This window comes from Charadrius vociferus, unplaced genomic scaffold (genome assembly GCF_000708025.1).
Source record: "Charadrius vociferus isolate BGI_N301 unplaced genomic scaffold, ASM70802v2 scaffold673, whole genome shotgun sequence".
In the NCBI taxonomy this organism is placed as follows: domain Eukaryota; kingdom Metazoa; phylum Chordata; class Aves; order Charadriiformes; family Charadriidae; genus Charadrius; species Charadrius vociferus.
This window is the reverse complement of record NW_009647751.1, coordinates 203,888-225,903: the sequence shown is the minus strand read 5'-3', so window position 1 is coordinate 225,903 and position 22,016 is coordinate 203,888. Positions and strand designations below refer to the sequence as shown.

At 38.1% G+C, this 22,016-nt stretch overlaps 1 protein-coding gene across 1 annotated transcript in view; it reads left to right on the top strand.

Moving 5' to 3' along the window:
• The window catches only part of LOC104283887 (cadherin-13), a 261,169-nt gene that overhangs the window by 182,492 nt on the left and 56,661 nt on the right, over window positions 1-22,016 (top strand). The window contains exons 6-7 of the mRNA XM_009882122.1: window positions 17,583-17,765; window positions 18,779-19,032. Of these exons, the coding sequence (XP_009880424.1) occupies window positions 17,583-17,765; window positions 18,779-19,032 (437 nt within the window). The remainder of the gene's footprint in view (window positions 1-17,582; window positions 17,766-18,778; window positions 19,033-22,016) is intronic.

Sequence of the window (22,016 nt, the reverse complement as noted above, 5' to 3'; positions counted from 1 at the left end):
TTGGGAAAAAACAAGGAAGGGACAAATAATGACTGGTAAGTGGGAGAGGTGAGAAGGTTGGGTGTAATTGTAGTGAAATTCGCAGCTAAGGAACACATGTAAGCTGGTCCCAACCATTCAAGATGTGTTTTGTTTGTCTTGAGACAGCCTTGGAGCATGGCAGGTACTCCCTAGAAGCGATAAACAAACAAAACAAGACAATGCAGAGATTAGATGGAATAAAATTATGGAGGATTAGAAGCTCCTGAAACAGACACGTTGCCATGGAAAAAAATTAGTATAAATATCCCAGGCAGAATGCTCTCAGCGTGTCGCCATTCTTCTTTGTTGGCAAGGTCTGTGGGCAATGTAAGGGTGATATTTTGCACTAATTCTATGTGAGGAACGATTGGATAATATGCCCTAGTGGTTCTGGCAGCATTTCTTCTGTAAACCCTATTTCTAAGGGTTTATATCGTAAGCAAGTAAAAATTTCTGATGGTTTGAGGTTGACAACAGAATTCTCAGGCTCAGATTGTGGTTTTTTAGGGTTTTTCTTTTCTCTGATAAAAATCACTTTGGCAAAGACAGTAGTGGAACAGAATGTGAATCAATCTGCTTTCTTCATTTCATAGCTGCTCTGGAATTTAAATGCTGGCCTTTAAATACCTCTTTGCCAGACAATTCAGGAAAACGATGAAGTAATGGTTGAGATTTGTAAAAAAGCCTGATTTTCTTCAGAAACCTTCTCTGCACTGGCAGGAGCAGTTTGTCCCTGTGGGACTGCTAGGAAAGAGTTTTTAATTCACTAGTATCAATGGAGGAGTTGTAAGTGGAGCAGTTTGTTGGGGTTTTTTTACAGCTGCCACATTGAAGATGGTCTCAAAACAATTAAATTTGGGTACTTAGTTCTGCCATTCTTGATCCCTTTGAATCCTTCCCCAAGTTGAGATCATAATTTTTTTCCTCTCCCCTTTCCTTACGTTTTGTTGCCAAACGAGAATATGACCAGCTAGGAAAGCAAATGCCAGGGGCATAATTTTCATCTTTAATCTGCAGTAAGGAGGGCAAATGTGATTTTGCAGTTACACCCTGTATCTCTAGCTGTAAGCACCAAATCCACCGTAATGAAGAGTCTTGTATGATGGGGATTTTGAGACTGGAACCTCAGGGAACTCCTTCCTATCACTTGTTTTTGGGCCCAGAAAAAAAAATAAATTGGCAATCCAGTGAGCTTCATGGAAGTTAAGGAGTACCATGGACTTCAAAAACGTTAAAAAACCATGCAAAAGTCTTTAGTTCCCCTTTCTGTTCTGTATAGATTCTTGGATTTGGGCTTATCATGAAATCTGCACGGGAAGGGTTCTCAAGATATTGTCAAGTCCCTCTCTCCTATTTGTATCATTTCCAGTATTTACTTTTTTTTCCTTCAAAAGCTTTGAAGAGACAGTCTCTGTTATCTCCCAGCAGTCTACTGCAGTACTTCAGGTACCCTGCCAGTAGCAAGTTTTGCCTCATCTCTGATGAGAATTTCCCATGCCTCCACTGAAGCCCATCGCTTCTTGGCCTTATGCACGATGAAGGTGACACATAGACAGTCCTTTTATCTACACCAGCCCTGTGTGCATTTGCTATGCAGATTTGTTTAAGACCATAAGCTTTAGACATCTGCCTTTCCAATTGCTCTTTGCCTTCCACACTGTGGGTAGGAATCGGGTGCTATAATACAGCTGGGGCTCCCCAGTGCTGAGCAGATGGAAGAATTCCTGCTTCTCTTCTTGTACATGGTACTACTTCTTACATATCTCAACACAGTTTTGCTGTTTTTGCAACATTAAATTGCCTTTATTGTCCACGATTCTTTTCCAGTAGCAGAGTAAGTGACAAAACTAACATCTGCTATATGTGGTTTCTTCTTGCATCCTCACCACAGGAGAAGAGTGTATATATTTTGAGCATTTTGATGTGATGGGGTTTTGCTGCTGTTTGTTTTCTTTTATACATGTGGGTTTGTGTTTAATATGGAGAATTTGATTATATCATTTGGGTGTTTTCTTTATATTTGTTTTGGGTTTTGTTATAGAACAGGCTGAGGATATTTCATACACAAATGAGAGTCTATAAGCGCTGGATAGGGAGCTTTATGTCCCATTTAGGCACACTGTGATCTTCTTCATATGTCTCTGCTAATACACCTAACTTCTGACCTGCAGTTGTCCTGCAGTTCCTGTTTTGGGTTTCTCTTAAGGTAAGGGAGTTTGACAGCTGTGTCAGACTTTGTGCGGTGGGCAAATGTACACAGGGGCTTAGGAGGAGACTCATCAATTCCAGAGTTAGTTCAGAGCGAGTTTCATTAAGAGAATGTTTTATAACCATATAGCATTTTTCATTCCAAAGAACCCCAAAGGAGCATACAGAAAATGGATCCTCTCCATGGGGCTGCAGAAGATTAAATTGCAACTTTTTGCTGTTTGCAGGGAAAATGGAGGTGTAAGAATTTGTTTCCTTTATTAAAGAATCCTACTCAGGAAAGTTGCTTTAATTTCTAAAGAAGCATTGCAAATAATGACTAAGCCTGGTGTTGAATTGTTACACTCAAAATCTTCTTGATGGGCAAAAGGGAAGCCCACCTTCTGTATAAAGCCAAGTATTTATTGTTAGTAAAACTGAAAAACTAATCCAAGTCCATCCTAATCCAAGAATCATTATTAATCCTGATTGAATTACTGCACAATAAAAATATTTCTTCTATTCAGAAAAAATTTCAATAATGATAGTATGACAGTTATAAAATTGTTGTACACATCCTTCTTAGCTTTTACCACTTTTCCTGCTCTTACTGTCACTGTTTCCTGGTTCCTCTGGGTCGTAAAGTTGGTGGTTTCATTCCAGTGTTTGTGTAGGGATGTTGTGGCAAGTTGTCAGCACCTGGAGCCCTTTGCCAGGACAAGCATGATGCTCATGTTGGTCATTTCTTATTTTTTCCTTTGGGATCATTTGGGGTCATTTTTATGTATTTGCTAACATGCTTTTTACATGTTGCTCTTTGGTTACATCCTCCATGGCTCCATCCTACATTGCTCCATGGTTACATCCAAATTTACTACATATGATGTCTCTTATATTTGTTAGGTACTTTTTCTTTGTTGCTCCTAAAATCAGCTTTGTGTAGCTCCAGGTCTGCGTTTCTTTAAATAAACATTGGTGAGCTGTTTGTAGCCATGGGGTCTCCAGTGTCAAGTCTGTGCTTCATGTCTTGTTATCCCGTGACTGTACTTCTCTGTACTGCATCCTGTGACACCACTTCTCAAGGCCTCTTTTATCATACAAGGCCTGTATTTCTCTGTACTGCATCGTTGTGTGAGAGCTATGAAACTTTGGTGGTATCGTACAAAGATAAGCAAGTAAAAATAAATTAGCCAAATACTGTTATAGAGAAACAGGTGAAACAAAGCTGCAGACAGGTCAAGGAAAGTGCAAGCAGAGCAAGCCTGACAAAGCTCCATCCTCAGGTTTGAGGCCTTGCAAACTCAAAATGTGACCATGTTGCAGAGCTACACAGTTCCTGTGTCATTCTGTGTTTTCTGGGCTGCCGTTGGCACTTCACGACTGGGACAGCACTCGGGTCCCCTACAAAGCAGGGACAAGTTTAAGCATCGTGGCTGGTGCAGACTTTGTGCAACTGTGGCCCCATGTCTTGATTGATTGGGGATTGAGTGAGTGATGTGCACTGACTCATTTTGAAGTGTAGTGAAAGCTCTCTGTCATCATTAGTCCACTGGAACCGCGATAACCAGGCCATCTCTGGGTCAGAAGGCAGAGTCAGTGGCTGTGGCAGTAGCCTCGGGACTCACAATAAATAATATCTGTGTATCAGCAGACTCAGGATTGTTATATAGGATGCAAAACTAACGAATGATAGTCAAACTGAGCTGTTGGGCATTTGTATTCATGTGAGAAGTGCCTTGAGGCTTTCAGGGAGTAGTAAGAGGTCCTTTTTTATATTTCAGCCCAGATGTAGTACTTGCTGGTTCAGGTGACTGAAGTACAGTGCCGGTATCTTTAATGGGCTCCCAGAAACTCCATCTGAGCACGCTCAAGGGTGCTGGACTGTCTGTATATAGCACCGTGGCGCATCGCAAGTGATCAAAGTCTCTTTGTTTACAAGACAAATGAAGTGGTACTCAGCTAGACAATATTAAACATCTACCAAAAGTAAAAGAATAACTAAAATCTGGCAGTGGAAGAGGGACAAATGGAAAGAACCGAGAGGCTTTTCTGAGCCATGACTAGAGTGTGTAACCAGGAAAACCACAACTGAGCTATGAAAGTGTGTCTGTGAGAAAGGTTATTATACAGGTTAATACAGTCAGCTCTTCTTCCTCTGGTTTTCCTTTCCTCCCCGAAGCTCAATGCCCCTGACTTGGAGTGAAAATATCACAAGTAATTGAAGTTGCAAACCCCAGCAGAATATTAAATTAGAAATTAAGCAAAAATGCTCATCAGTTGGAGCACAGAAATCCTGGGCAAATTTTCTAATGCAGTGTTACAGCAATTGCAATAATTTCTTTTTTCCCCAACTGCTTCACTAACTGAATTGATTGAATTAAATGTGTTCTGTGGTGCTAGCTAACCTCTGGCCCCAGTTACTCAGGATAATCAGGGGGGTAATCAGCCTGCCGTGATCCGAGCTCCAAAGGAACCAGAATATTGTAAGGTTCAGGGAGCCTATGCTGACATTAATCAGATGTCATCAGGGTTTGATTATAAATCCTAAAGACCACCAAATTGATACAACATGGTTTAATTCACTAAAAATTGGATATCTACATATCAATCACCAAGCTGAATATCTCAAAGTGATTGCTTTTCTAGTAAGTGAAGTCAGGTGTCAACACTTTGGAATGTCCCACAGTTTAGTAATAAGTATAATGATCAGCATCAGCACAAAAGTAGCATTAGCTAGATTAAAAAAGATTTTGTTCTAACCTCAAATAGATTTTTTTTTCCCTCCTGTTGGAGTTTACAGATCCATTGAAATTGTTCGTCATTTTTCTACTTTAATTATGAGCTTACTCAGAAGCAAGAAATAGTATATATTTCAAGCTACCTGCAAGCGCAGCATTTTTCTCCCTTCTGAGGGGAGAAAGGGTGGCTGCTTACAGTGTATCATAGTGCTGTGTGTAGAAATAAAGTGTTATTTATTGTCCCTTAAAATGATTTCCGCTAGAACTGGCAAGCTCAGTTGAAAAATCTGTATCTAGAAATGTGTGTTAGAATCCAATTAATTGCCAGTGTACTTGCTTGCTCTCCTTAGGAAGAGTTCAGTGTGGCAATTTTGATGCAGATGTATTAGCATGTTACGTAGAGATTTGCTACAGAAGGGGAAGCAGTCTTAAGAGAGAGGAATAGCACAGTTGCTTAATAAACTAATTTTCTTCATACATGTCCTAATTTAATGAGCATTCAACCCTGTGGAAAAGCTTTTTTGATACAAACCAAAGATAATACTGAATGCTGGTTTATCTTATTAGTGTGAACTGTATTTCATGGGGATTGCCTTTTTTTTGCATTAGAAATTTGGTCTGCTTGGAATTGGTGGACTTGAGCTGCTGCTCAAGGATTTCCAAGCATAGCACAGCATTAGCTGTGACCAGGATGAAGGAATTGTATCAATTCTGGACATCCCAACATGAGTTAGCTCTAGTGATTACTTGCTGCATGGGTGCATTGGAGTTTCTGCTCCTACCCAGACTGACCATGGAGTACGTTTGTGCTAAGCGTGATGCTCCTCACCTTGCATCAACATTGCATTACAGTGATGGTCTCCACAGGCACAATAACCACGTTGTGCCACTGGGATAGCCACATTTGCTGTTCATGTTCAGGTAATCTCTGCAGCCCATACAAGGTAGGTGTCACAGGCTTGATTGACTGTATATAGACTTCATGGTGTGCATGCCCATCTTTCTGTCCAAAGCACAAGTGTGGTGCCTTGGCATGTCTCCAAATTCTTGGTGCTCAGACACATAAACTGAGGAACACTGCCATCAAACTTGTAGTCATTCATGTTCTCCAAACAGCTTAGAGAGAATTCAGTATCAGGATATATACAAATCCTTAGTTCATTCTTTATCCATCTTATTAATAAAAAGGACCAAATGGATAGTTATCTATTTACAGCAAAACATATCCAGCTGAGGCTGCAACAGTGTTTGTGTTCAAGAAGGCAGTGTGTACAGTGAATGTATGGTTAGGAAAACATAAATTACAGGTGAGAAAATGAAAGGGTCCTGAATGTTCCCTCTGTGACATTCTAGAAAGCAAATAAATACACACTGGGCACTTACAAAAGGAATGTTTCATTTTCCTTTATTGCAAATATTTTTTCTTTCAAGAAAAGATGAAATGGGCATTGGCAAAAGGAGCTGGGCAGTGGGAGATAGAGACCATGGGTTATCCTTAAAACAGAAAGCAATAAATCCGTTTAGCATACCTTTGCTTTTTTCCTGACCTTTTCCACATCTGTGCAATGCCAAACCATGTATCTGTTGGTCCATGTTTCAATCACTGTTCAGCACTGTATGTTTCAATACACGCTTAAATCTCATGTGTTTTCAAAGCAGACCACTCCAGCTGTGAGTGAACTCCTCTCAAGCTACCTTTTGAAACCTCCCATCTCAGTGCTATATGGGGAGGCTCAGATCACTCCATAGTCATTAGTCAAATAGGTTGCATTTATTCCTATTATTCTTTCTTCTTGACCTTGGGGAAAAGAATTTTTCAGTGCTAATAGGGTTGGAGACCCCAAGACCTTATTGTTCCCTATCAGGGGCACTGCTTGAGTGTTCAAGATATGATAACGATTTTTCTGCTACGGGTGGAAAACAGAGAAGGAAAGAGACCATTAATCATGAAAGTTGACCTATGTCTGTGGTCTCTAAACGATTCTTCTTGTATCGTAGGTTTTTGATAGAGCAGTAATATTCAGTGAATGTTGGGCAAACAGGATGTAGGCTAGATAATTTGAGAAAAAAATAATGTATGTCCAGTAGAAGAAACTACGTGCAGTAAACTTCATTCATCGCTTTGTTGGCAGACTTGGAAGACTTACACTGTTTGGATAGATTGAAATAGGGAGTGTTCAGCCCAAATTCTCCTTTCCCCACCAAGTTTTCCACAGAAAACAAAATGCTGGCTAGAGATTTCATTTTTTAAATTCAGACAAATTCTGTATCACTGCAGATAATACTGCCTGTAAACTTCCATCTGTACCTCCTGCCTCCACTGGAACAGTGTGAAACCTTGCAGAGTTCTTATCTGCTTCCAAAAAAGAGTTTTCAAACTGGGCTAACTTCAGACAGCTCTCAGCTGGAGGGGCTTGTAAATCTAGGGCATCTCATCCCCATCAGTTGGCACAACCTTAAATGCCAGAAGTTTGGGGAATTGATGAAATTCATTGCTAAAATATTCTAGAGATACAAGTTGCTTTGAATGCTTCAAATGGTGCTGCTAGGCACTGCTCACCAAAGACCATGTGAAGAAGCTTAACCACTGTCAAAACATCTGTTGTTGGCAGCATGGGTCGTGATCAGCTGTAAACTGGCACAGTGAATAACTGTCTTCTTTGGAAGCAATGTCCTCTCAGGGCAGCAGAAGCAAGATTTCTCATTTGATGCATATGCTTCTTTTTATGAAAGAGCCCAAAGATTCTGCCATTGAGAAAGTCTCATTTACGTTGTAATTTCCACCTCTCTGCAAATACGTTTGCTTCTTAACCTCTAAGAATATGGTTCAATCTTGCAATATTAAGTTGCCAAAACAGCATTTTCATGGCATTCTGAAAAGTGCATAAAGGATTTGAAAAGCCCCATGTTAGTCTGTGATTTCCTCAGACAGTGCAATCTTATTTGGAAATACTGCTAAATTGTGACTTAGTTACATCTACTATTCAATAATCAAATTCTATTTAACCTACATTTTAAACATGATCTTGAGCTAACTGGGTTCCAAAACATTGTGACAGTCGCTATGAAGTTGATGCCTATATATGAGCTTCATAGACTAAGTTATTATTTCCTTATTTATACACTGTTGAGAGGTAATCATCATCATAATTTTAAACAGCGAACAAATAACCATTGGAGTTGATTGCCAAAGAATTTAATAATATGCTTATCACTTAGGTTCTTCAGATCTAGAATTGGTGCTTTTAAAGAAAATTGTGCTCAACTTCAAGTTGTCAATGTTGATGCTGAGTCACTGGAGATGACTATTCAAAATGTGTGTGGCCAACTATTTAAAAAAGGCAACAGCACTACAGAAGTCGCTTAAATTAGACTATGTGCATTCAGAAAAATGATGAATGCATTTTCTGTTTGGTGTTCATGGAAGGCAGGTGAAACACACAGAAAAAGGACTCCCAGAACAGGTTACACCATTTTAGGTAATGATTTGCTAAGTAATAAGAGCACCATCTTAAAGGGCTTTTTATTTTTTGTTTTTCTTTTTCCCCATCAAGACACATAAACCCTTGCTTCCCAGAATGGATTTCTGTCATTTCTTGGCATTTTTTTTTCATCAAATCTGTACACAGTCATAGCTCATGGCAATTCTAAGGGCATATTTGGTAAAGTATTCAGCAATATCTTATTAATTAAGATAATTAAGAATAGGGGAGTAACAGATTTGTGTTAAAAAAATAAAAATGTAATAAATCGTGAAATTAGGATTTCACAAAACATTCGTTTTTACCTGTAATAGTAGTTATAGAGATGAACAAGATCCCTATAGAGTTTTATGTAGGAAATTTTTGTTCTTTGAGCTATTTAAAGTGAATCATTCTTTTTTATTTTTTAACTTCTTCCATTAGTTTGCTTTTGTATAGCACTAAACCACAGTTTTCATACACATATGGAAAAAAGTCCTGGAAGTTACCTTCCTAAAAAGATATCACAAAATGCGCTTCTCTACTTCCCAAATGTAAACATGACAGTAATTTAAAAATCATCAGTAGCTTTCATCTGCTGAAGGTCTTGTCACTTCCCAGCTGCCTCCCCATCAGTACAGGGGCCACATTGCATTTATTTATACCTGGGAGGAGACTAAAGCCAGTAGAGTAGTTTTTCCTTCATTCCTCTAAATCTCCCAAACTTTCTAACAAATTGACTGGTCTTTGCATATGTATGTTAAAGTAAATCCTATCAAAACAATGTTTCTGTTGTGATAAAATTCCCTTTTTACTACCACTTTGATGTTCAGAGAAGAGCAAATTCATCTGTCCTGCTGTTAAGGAGCCTAAATAATACAGATAGCAACTTCAGCAATTAAAGAGGGCATCTTTTCTGAACCTGTTCCATGTCCAGACAAACCCCAAAAACATGACATATTCCTCCTACTGGTTCCCAGACTTTGTTGCTTATGGTTTTCACTTATGGAGCAATTGTATCCCACCCGTAACTGGGACTGGCATGTGAAGCATAAGAGAGTTTGCATCAGTTCCTTGTAATACGAGTTGCTGGCTTGCACACTTTTTTCTGTTAGTAAGACAGTATTAATAAGCTCAACCCTGTATGTTCAGATGTTAATCTTCAGCATCAAAAAAGTTGATTTGTGTATGAAAAAGTGTCTGCTAAAAATGAAAGAGGAACATTTAACAAGGCTTCCTTCCCCTTCCCCTTCCCCTTCCCCTTCCCTGTGAGAACTGTGTGGATTGATGGGGGAAAATCCTGTAAAACCTTTCTGCTCCTAAAATGCAGTGGATGAAAAAGAAAGAAAAATCCAGCTAAGTCTATTCTATTTAAAGTTCATTCTATTTAAAGAAGACATCCAGCATCTGAGAAAGAAGATAGGCTTAACACGACTCTTGATGGAAAGTGCACTGAGGAAGAAATAATATGTAGCTGGGTTGGCTGAATACAGCTCAAGTGGTCTCATAAATGTGAAAAGCAGGTGTCTCCCTGGTCCCTAGGCAACGCTGATGCTGTAAGAGGTGAATAGGTGTAGCTTGCTCTTTTAGGTTTGGTCAGATCATCATTTGCTATGATGCTGTTGTTTTAAACATAAGGCTTATTCTACCTGGGGGGAAAGAATTTTTGATAGGTAAGAAAATAACATCATTATTTCTTTGAGTTTTTCTCAAAAGTACCTTAAGTTTAGTAAATATTATAGTGACCTTTTGTAGTCCTCTGTCCACCTGGAGAAAGAGGGTGTTTTTTCTATGATGTGACTATCATTCTAGAAGTATCCGTTTTATTTGTGGGTACTTGATTTATTCTAGAAATAATTGAATGCACCTTCCACCTATAGGTGGAAAAGTGAAAAAAGAATTAATCCTTTCTAAATTATTTATATATTCTGAAAAAAAAGAGAGATGTTTGTCTTCCTTCTGAATCTTCAGACAACTGTAGTACAGTTGATGTATACATTTGATGTATACCCTGGAGGTAACGGTCTTTGAAGCAGGCATTCAACATATGATTAATACATGTTAGAATTATCTTTTTGCCTTCACTCAGTGAGGTCATGAGCTGGGCTGAGAAAGAGTCAAAGTCTAATGTAAACAAAAGTCTTCAAAACGATTCCCAAAAAAGTGACTATTTTCAAGTATCCTTCACCATCGCTTATTTACAGTCCCTGAATGGCTTTTTAGTCCTCTGCAAGCACATAAACGAGAGGCTAGGAACACAACATCATGTTGGGGTTTCAGCAGTGCTGTGGGAAAGAAGCAGAAAGGAAAGTTCTTTAAATTAATTTGTGAATCTTATAAGGGTCTTGCTTTGTGGAACTTCCAAAGTTTTCTAAGATTTGTGATGTCTACAAGAGGGATAGGAGGACTCTGCATTGCCACCCTGGCAACTTCACAGGCAGCTCTTGAGGCACCCAACAGGTTATGCATCCATCCATCCATTTTACCCTGTTATTTTTGCATTCTGTCCCTGCCCCGTTCAATCGTGAGTCCTAATACCTAAAGACTTCTTGAAGTGGTCCCACTGAATCCCAGAGGTAGCTTGGCTTCATCACAGTAGAGAACTGCTCACAGAGGGACTTGTAGCAGGAGCATGGGGAAACAGCCTGATTACTACTTTCTTGTTTCTTTCTTTATTGCATCACTAGGTACTCCTTAGCAGTGCTTTTCCAAGCAGACTGCTAAGCAGCAAAATGAGATAAAGTCATGTTGAAACTCCCCTTGCCTTTTTTTTATCATTCGTGGTACTCAGTGATATTAAGCATTTTTGTGTTTTTCGATAAAAAGGCACAAATTGATAGAGCCTGCAGAACTTCTAGCCATGTTACAGAGAGCAGAATTTAATCTTTGGCCTTCCATTTAGTTAATTAATCTTTTGGATTTGTTGCTCTTGCAGGCTGCACCATATAGTGGACAAAAATATTCATTCGTTTTTTCCTTATTGTTCAGTACTTTTATTTTGTAAAATAACTGTTGTGCGCCTTGAAAGATCACAAAGCATTTACAATACATAGCCTGTGAAATTCATTCAAAAGTAAAAAGTGAAAATGCATCCAAAATTATTATGGTCAATTTCATATAGTCAGAAAGATTTTTTCTAAGCTACGATTGAATTCTTTCTGTAATTTCACTAGGGAGATGGAAGAATATTATGTACTTAGAAAAAATATAGAATAAGCTGAAAGAAACACTTTAAGTTTAAGAAATAATATAGTGCCTACGAGCCAGCATTATGGCAGTAAGACAATGACAATTACTAAAGACTGCTTAAGTGACTCATAGCTTTAATTTGTGTTTTGCACCTAGTTTACACCATCAAATCCTTGTCATACAGCGATTATGCTTTATATTTACATAGTGTCTTTCCTCTAAATGGCTTCCAAAGAGCTTCATATGGTGCTTCGTGTGCAGCTCATATCAACCTAATCCATTACGTTAATGCAGCTATCTCTGTCGTGAAATACAGCAGCTATTTGTGTCCGTATAGTAAAGGCCATGCACAGTGTTAAGAGGGAAAATACCTTCAAAATCTGTAGAAGGGATCAGGGAAAATGTAATACCAAGTTACAATTTGCTCTGACCACAAATTGGCAATTAAATTGCTCGTGTGGAGTTTGGTATAAACTGCAGTTGGTCAGGTCCTCTGTTTTTCAGCCCGCCAGGGGCCCCAGATAGCAGGCAGCATGTTTGGTCATTGTGCTGAGATGAAAGGTGACTGAAGAATCATCAGTGTCACTTCGCTCCATGCACAAATGTTATGCTAAATATTTCCACCTAGTATTTCACCTGCCTAGTTTGTGAAGTCTGGTGAGCTCCGAGCACTGGATTACGTAGTTCATTTTTAGCTGGCAAGCTGGGCTTTGTCTCCCAGCGAATTCCACAAGAAATGTTCGTTACTGACATTTATAAGATTCTCATTCCTGATTGCTTGAGAAGGCAAACCTTTGTGATCACCCTGAAAATCCATTTGTCATCAGAGATAGTCCACATGCAGAGCTATGGAAAATACATTGTTTCCTTAACAAATAAATATTCGCCGCTCGGGTGCGCACATAGTGAATGTCAGTGTGCAAAGTGAAAGACACAGACAAAGAGCAAGCAGATAGCAAGAGACTATAAGCTTGTCCTCATATTTTCAAGAACATAAGTAGACAAAATGTGGTTGCAAAAGCAGTGGACTTCAGTGGAGGAGGACAAATACAATAATACAATTTCCCTGGGGAATTTCTAACAGAGACATGTGAATTAATATATCCCATTGTTTCTTATCTTTTATGATATATAGATGGGGAAACAAACACATGATAGTAGGACAGAATACCTTCAACTGGAGTGTTGCCCTGATAAATGCAAACTGACATGCAGTTTTAATTTGTTTGTTCTTGACTGGGAATCACAGCATGCAGAATCTTAATGAGCCATAGGGTAGTGATCACCAATCCCAGACACGTTTATCTTGCATTGTGTTTGCTGCTTGTGGCAGCTCTTTAATTTGGGTATATCGGTATCCCACTTTGAGACAGTTATTTGGTGGCTTCATAAAGGTATTAAGGTTATTACTGCATGCTCGTGCTGTTGCTGGACAGTAGACATTCAGGTGATTCTGATGCAGTTAAGTTCATTTGTTCCTCTGTGCTCTGAGAAGCCAGTAAATAAAACCTCACTTACTACAGAAGCTTTAAATAAGGCTGTCAGATAAGAATCCAGTTTTCATGGAGGCTAGATACTGTTTCCAGTTTAGTTTGAGGCTGAGATGGGGTTAATGTCTGGATTGCAAGGTGATAACGTTTTACAAAGTGGTCTTTTCATGTATCTGCCCTATGGCAGACATCTGACAAGATTGGTTTTTCCTGAAATCCTACTGAGCCATTTTGCTGTTCTGTGGGGACTGTCACTACAGTGTCCCACCAGTTTGCTGTAGAGCTCAGTGAGGAGGAGGATTTGGCTCAGTGTTATGTTATATCCTGGCTCTGCCATGAAACAGCTACTAAAATTAAGCTGTGGTTCAATTTGTTTGTTTCCCCACTTGACATCCCCTTCAGCTAGCTTTTGATGCAGCCCTAATTATTCTCAGTAGATACCTGCCATCTTGAATTTCCTATACTCAGTAAGATAAAATTCCTGCCAGCTTGGAACCGTACTTTTTTATTTTATCTTCTCAAGCTTTGCACGTAGTTTGGAGTAGATTTCCAAGCTGCAGGTAAGGAGGGGTAGAGTTTGACTGCTGAACTGGGGCCTCTCTTCTGCTCAGACCTATCCTGGGTGCTGTCAATAGGCTGTATTCTAACACAGTTGTTTTAAATGCTACTCATCTCCTTGCCATCCCTTTACTGACTCCTTTGTTGTAAGAAATACAAACTGTTTGTTTTCACTTTCAGGGACCTCCATGCCTAGTGGAACTATCTTTGTGATCTCTCAAAAGAATGTCTAGTGGTCGATACCTACTCCCCATTAGTCCACCGTGACAGCAAACATTGCTCACTCATTACATTTTCAAGTCTACTTGTGCTTCCTCCCAAGCTACCCTCACGCTCTTGGAGGATCTCTTCATCTACATCCATCACCGTATTTCCTTGATGTCTTTCACTTCCCTGTTAAAAGTCTAATTTGTCTACAAAAACCTGATGATTAAAGGAGACTGCTGGCCACTGTTGACTCATTATTTCTTTCTAAGTTGTTACCAGTCTGTTGTCTCTCTTTCTGTATTTTTTCATAAGCTTTTGGGTGCAGAAAAAGGGTAATAGGGTCTTTTTTTTTTTTTTCCTATGTTTATAAATTTCTAAACATGACAGGATTACTAGGATTTCTAGGCTGTATGTATGACAAACACAATAAATGGCAATATGGCGTATCACTCCACAGAGCAAGTTAACCTTATGTATTCAAATACTCAGCTGTAGTAAATGAACATAGCTCCTTCCAGCCAAATGCAACCCTGGCCCCGGGGTATTTGCCTTCTACGTTATTATTCTTAATATGGGTCCAGATGATAGCAGTTTAAATAAAGTACTGAACTCATCTATTTTATTCTTAATTTATAGTGGTGCTTTTGGGATGTGCAGATATTTAAAAAGAGTAAAATCAATTAACTTGTGATCCAATTATTTGTGTTAGCCACTATGGGGTTTTATTTTAGAGCACTGGATCAGACTCTCCCAGTTAAGCCTGTGCTCTGAGAATGTAAACTTTTCATTTTGAAATATGGTGAACCTGTGTTTATATTTTCTCTGTTTGCAAATCTAGTTCCTATTTTTATCCTTTCATAGGTTTAAAATTCCTTTTTTGTGTTTTTGAAAGGGACCCAATATAAATATAACAGATTTTTCTGAATACTAGGAGGTCTGTTTTTTATATAAAGGTGTCTGAACAGGCAAAAGAGTTTGGCTTCTAGATAATATACACTATATTTTTCTGGGCCTCTCTATTTCACAGTGGATATTTGTCTTTTGCAATTACAAATCTGTGATTTATTACACTTTTTACATTATAAAGTTAGAGTAGACCCATGTGACAATTTCTGTGATTTGATCATTCTGCTTTTTCATCCATCTTAAACAGATTTTAGTCTAATGTTGCAGACAGCTTCAAATAAATAAACACAGAATTTATGTGGTCAAATCTAAAATGCAAAGAATGTTAGGGGTGAGTGTCCACTATGCTTGGAATTACTTGGCTTGGCACAGCCTTTGCCTCTAGACGTTGTCATTTCCTTCATCTGCAGGTGTCAGAAGCTCTGCAGTTTTATGCCCCCAGCAAGCCTATGTGCCCTTTCTGCACTACTAACTCACTGCAATTGAAGCTACTGAGAGTTCTTCCTAAGTAAGGAGAAAATAGGAACGCAGAAGAAAGCCAACCCCAGCTGAGAAATCCTTGAATTAGATATCCTTAAATTGACATTCAGTAATTTTTGAACTAGGTAGCGTATCATGGCAACCTTTTCCATTGTAGTCTGGCACTGGTGGGGTAAGCATAATAAATTTGTCTCACTGGCTTCACAATTATGTATCTGAATAAAATAGCCAGATCTTTAAATATTTCACCCTAACAAGCCTTACTGTTCCCAAGGTGATCCAGGGAGTACCGAACACTTAATTGAATCAGACTAGTGGATTAAGCAATGGATTTTTCAGAAGGATCAATATGAATTAAAGCAGATGCCCAGTCAAATCTAAGGGTTAGATTCTTTAGGATTAGGTTTCTTGAAGTCTAGTCACCCTTTTACATGGCTAAATAGGAATTGTTTGGTACTGAACACTTTTTGAGAAAAATTCTGGCCCCTACAGATCTGATGTCTCGTTTTATGCATGCTCAAGCTGAGACAATATGAAATAATACAAAAATATCAATCTGGCTAATAGCTTATTTTCAATTAGAGGAAGAGGTGTCCAAGTGTGCTTTCCAGTGACAGCATTTTGCTGAGCAGGGTGGAATACAACTTGGTAATCATTCCTGTGTTATTTCCAAGATTCTTAATACAGTTTTTCTTTTGATTTGTTTCAAAGCAAGTGAAAATATTGTTATATTATCGTTGAGAGTTAATTAAACTGCAAATGAGCTTAATGATCTGCTGAAACAAAGCTCAATCACAACCTGTTACATATTAACTATCAAAATCAAAAGAATCTTTAAATTCTTTGTTAAATATACCAAAGAAGATAGAAATAGCCAATCATTAATGTCATCCTTTTATAAAATCAGGTTTAAGGCTGGAAAGCTTGAACTGAATGTATACACTCAAATTATACAGCTATATCGGAAAAGCTTTGCAAACAGAAGTCAAATCTATTGCAAGAACTGAAAAAAGAAAGATAACTGAACACAGGAAAATACATAGTTGTCTCCTCAGTATTTTACTGTGAGGAAATCCATTTTACCTACTATTTGTCCAGATCGTGAAATATATATATTAATAAAATGCCGTTTTTTGGATTCACTATTCTCACAAAATCTTCTGCAGTGTTATGACTTCATGTGGGATATAAGACAGAGCAAAAGATATTTAGTCTATTCAGGCCTGAAGCCACTTGGGTGATTTTTGCCCTTGAGTGATATATTGTCACCGAAGATATAGCTTTTAAGCAGTGCACGTACGGCAAAGCCTATTTGTGTCATTAAAGTTTGTAATTTTGGGCTTTTGAAGACTTAATCCCTACAAATGCTAAGATTTTCTAATGATCTATAATGGTACTGCTGATGTTCAGCACTTCTCAGGATTAGGTATGTTATCATTCCAGTTTATCCACCTATAAAGCAGGTATTATCTTATCACTCTTATATACAGAGCTTTTAGCGTGTCAGCCTCAAGTGCTTGAAAGGTGAGGAGTATTATTAAGTCTGACCCTTACAAGCTTTTCCAATGGTTTGCTTAATGTTTTTCCTACATAAATAAGAATGATGTTATACACTGTTTGTCTGGAATAGTAAATTAGAATTTTCTCATAGGGCTTGGCTAGCTGAACAGTACAGCAGTGCAACAAACTTCACAAGGTCATACAAAATTCTACCACTGAAAAAAGAAAGTAACACTGACTTTTAATTTTGCAGACCAAGTGGTAGCATGAGGTCCAATTATTTTTGAGTCTCTTAGAAAAACTTCTCCAAAAAAGGATATGGGAACACTTTTTGGGAAAAATATTTTACGTGTTAATAACAGTGTAGTGAAAAATTGATATGGGTGGGGTAAATTATGAAAATAATAGTCTGAAATGCAAAATGTAAATAATAGTACATTCAAGGGCAAGTATGGGCTATATTAGTCAGCTTCCTCTTCTGCTTAGCTGTGAGTATAGTTCCCTTTCTGATAGCATATGTACCTATGCAACACTGTATATATTTTCAGGATTCACTTTTCCAGTAATATGAGATGAACTGTCTTGTGATCAGAATCTTCCAAAGCTTGACTCCTATCATGTTGCTGCTTTTCTGCCATCTATTAAATGGAGAGCAGCTGTAATGTGCTACCTTATATTTCATGAGTGAGAATGTATTATTTAGAGCTTATAACATTCAGTTTCAGTCAAGGATTACATCTTTCTCTCCTGTTGTGGTAAATAATTAATGCTGACTTGGATATTTCACGTGTGTGTGTGGTCATTAATTGGAAATAGTAACAATTTCCACTATGTTTTTTTTCTAGTTTCAAGCCACAGTGAAGGAGGGAGTCACAGGTGTAATAGTAAACTTAACAGTTGGCGACCGAGATGACCCAGCAACTGGAGCATGGAGAGCTGTCTACACCATTATTAATGGAAATCCAGGGCAGAGTTTTGAAATCCATACCAATCCCCAGACTAATGAGGGAATGCTCTCTGTTGTCAAAGTAAGAACAATTTGCTGTTGTACTGTGTTATTACTGTAAGGCCACCCATGGGATTTACTGCATAAGAGAGGCACAGCAAGGATACTTAAGCAAGGTTACTTAATATATAGTTGGCTACCAGCCCTTGTCCAAACAGTATGTATAACCCCTTCTTCTGTCACAGTAGCTTTACTTCTTTAGTCACAAGGACCTGCCTGTTGCTAACTATATTGCCGTTGTGCTTAAATAACAGCTCGTTTTGCAGTAAGCACCACATTTCATAGTGAGACTTTACAACAAAGTTTTGTTTGGGGCTGAGGGTACAATTAGAATTCAAGGGATACATTTTTTCCTCAGTTAGAGAACGCAGATGCAAATACCAGGGAAGCAGGGGACACAGCTTCAGACTGAACTGGAGAGCCATCTTTGGTCCCACATTTCTAAAGTCTCATGAAAAAAATTATTGCCTGTCTTTTTTGAAGATAATCCTATATCTCATACTTTAAAAAAAAAAGAAAAGAAAAAAAAAAAGAAAAAAGCAAATAGCCCTGGCTGCTGCCTGTACCAGAATTTTCTCTGTTTGACTTCAGAAGAGACATTTTCAATTCTTAAGACAAATGGCATCTATTTCCATGGTGCTGCTTTTGATTTCAAGGTAGGAGTTGATAAGCCTTATGTTGCTTATCATAAGTAGCCACTAAGTATGACTGGTTTGTTTGCTAAACGCACATTACATTACATCATAAATAAGTATGAATATTTGAGTATTGAGTTATATGCATGAGTTATGGCAAAAAAGTATATGCTCTTGGATAGAGGGACATCTCCATCTTTCATTAAGTCCATTATCTTCAATGCACTTTATAACTGCCATTGTGTCTAATGCTAAACTCTGACCAAGTATCAGATGCAATGAATGCTGTTGTCCCTTTCTGGCTAATTCTATTTCCTGCAAGTTTACAATGGCTTACAAGGAAAAAGTGTTAAGTGCTGTCTTTGCACCTTGCACTCTGATTTTATGATATGTTTTACAGCCTTTAGACTATGAGATTTCAGCGTTCCACACGTTGCTCATCAAAGTAGAAAATGAAGACCCGCTGATTCCAGACATAGCCTATGGCCCCAGTTCCACAGCAACAGTTCAGATCACTGTTGAGGATGTGAATGAAGGCCCAGTTTTCCACCCAAACCCAATGACAGTGACAAAACAAGAAAACATCCCTGTTGGCAGTGTTGTGTTAACGGTAAATGCCACTGATCCAGATACTTTGCAACATCAGACTATCAGGTGAGTACAGTACCCTCTCATTTTCATCCATCAGAAAGTGAGTACATCTTTTGCACCCAAGAATTTGCCTGCCAGCTACAGAATTAAATTAAAGTTTTTTGGGCTCTACATAATAAGTGGCTTTTTTCTTTTTTCTGAAATGGAAGGATTCGGTATGATGAAAACAAGGAACTGAATTAGACAAGGGGCAGTAGTTTTCCAGGTTGATTACTGCAGTAGAACAATCGAGTGTCATGAGCAATAGACATAGCTTTGCATAGTGTTTCAGAATTACTTTTAACCTGCTTGTTTATTTCTCTTCCTTCAGGAGAGCCAGACAAAATGAGTAAAAATTGAAAATGTGTGTAGAAATAATTTATCTGGTTTACATATGGTTCAAGTCAGTTTATGATCATTTATGATGTCCCTTAGTGAAATAATGACAGTTCATCCACGTTCAAGGGCTGAGAAAATATTTCCCAGTGAAATACTGAAGCTACAGTAAGCTAAGACTTGGCCTTGCCCAGATAAATGAAAGGAAATTATTATTTCTGTGCTATGATAATATAATCCCACACATATGCCATGTCGCAAGGAGCAAACCTAGGGTATTAAGTGGTGCCATCATCTTATATTTTGATCCACCTGCTCTGGTCTTTGGGTTTTAGATTTGTTGAGAAATGAAAGATCAACCACTTTCTTTAACACTAAATTGACTTTCCAGGCAGCTTTTCTCAGCATTGGAGAACTGCAGGTTAGGCACTAAAACTAAAATCCACATCTGTGTTTAATTTTTCTTTCTTTCTTGTGAACCTCACTTCCCCTACGTAAATGTATGTACAATGTATGTAAAAGGGCATAAACATCTTTGTGAGAATGACTTCAAAGCTTTACCTGAACAATATGCACTGTTAATCTATACCATAGCCGTAGATTTCTCTGCTATCACAGGGTGATATTTAGCAGTGATTGTGCACTCCTTAAAGAAGGTTTGTCATATGTACTGTTCTCCAAAAAAAGAAAGCTTCTGATGTTGAAGATGTTCTCTGTCAGTAACAAATGTTGGTAAGCATGCCCTTGCAAAGGACTGCACTGACAGCCTTGGATTGAAATGATGAGAAGGTGAATTTAAGCAGGTGAGTGTGCTCATCACCAAGGAAGGAGGAAAAAGGCAAGGCAGATAATTAAAAGTGTCAATTCTCTGCATCACCTCAAAAATACCTAGTTATTGGAGTACAAATATTTCCGTTTTTCTTTATCAAAAATGCCTTTGAGTTCTGGCATTGAAATATCAGTTTATTCTTAACATACGTCATTTTCTAACTGTATTTATTTACAGAATGCATTTTTCTTATTAATTTTAGTTTTTGCTCCAAAGATCCCTTATTTCATTCACTGTGGTCACACAGATTTGTGTCTATTGATGGAAAAGCTGTGGAATTTCTATTGCTTGTGAAATACAGCAATTTGACCCTCAGCAGCATTACTCAGAACCTGGCTTCTGTAAGGAAAGGCTATTTATTCCCTTTGGGATTGGGACTTAGTTTAAGAAACATAATTATTGAAGTTCTCCATAACTTTATGTATTTTCATGGGAGAGAAGAAAAGTCGTATTAATTAATGCTACAGTTGATTTTGTGATGCTAAAAGAGAAAAGCCAAGAAAATATAAGGATTTGGTTATCAAAATCAGCAATACAGAAACTATTTGATTCCCTCCCCCTGACCTACTGATTTTGCTGAATTTTTTCTAACTTCATTGACATTGAAATTACAGGGCATACCAATGAGTCACTGAAAACTCTGTTAGCTTTAAGTATTGTGTGTCACCAGTTAAGTAACATAAATACTTTTTGCGGTCCACCACATCTCACAACTGGCTGTAAAGGAACTCTCAAATCTTGACTATAACTACCTTATAATCTAATCAGAATTTTCCCAGAAGTTTTACCACATCTGCATGGCCAAAACCTGGAAGGTTTTTAGCTGAAAGCAAGATTTTTCTTTTCTTACCCTGCACGCGCAGAAAAGAAGAGCAGAAATAAGCTAGATTAGGTTGGGAATGAAGCATGATCACATACGGAAGGTATGTAAAAGGAAGTGGCTATATAAGTTAGAAAAAAATAATGAAAATGTAATGGAAATCTGGGAAATGGTGGAATGATTCAGGAAAGGCTAATTTGACTACCTGTATATCTTTCTGCTAAATAACAAGAAAGCATAAAATAGCATTTTTAAAAGATGTTTTTAACACTGACAGGTATTATTGAAACACACACATAGCTACTAGCAGTGAAAAAGGAAGACTGTAGTATATGAGAACAGCATCTGCAATTAAGAATAGTGTAAAATTGCACGTATAAAGGCCAAAGCTACTCACTAGCTTGGGTCTGGCCGAAATGTTTTCTCATAAGTTCCTCCAGGCAGGTGTGTGTTTAGAGCTTGGGCCTAGGTCCAGGACTTTTATAGAGAATGCATACCAAACTACATGGTTCTCAGACTATGCTGTGGTAAATGATATCATCAGAGTCCTTACTATGATTATACAGGTAAAATAAAGGCCAAACAGGCACAATACAGACTTTTAAATGAGATATTACACTAAATATTGTTGATCACAAGCAAGCAATGTTTTGTGTCTGCAAGAAGCAACGAATACCAGATTTGTATTGCATGTGCTGTGCGAACGATGTACATCACCCCCAACAAAGTATATATCTGTTCAGAAGTGGAGACGGATACAAACAAAAGAACAACAGAGAATTAGTAACGTTCCTTCTCTTATTTTCAACCTAGAACAGCTGAGGTGTGTCTAACTGCAGGGATATTTTTACTTATTTTTCTATATAAAACCTGTAGGAAGGGCTGATGATTATTTGTAATCAGGAAATTTAGTTACATCATATATATAACATCATAAATGCATTTCAAGAACCATGAATAGTGTATAGAAACCATTTGTGCCATTGTCCATATCTAGATTGAATTTATTCTTTGAACATTGAA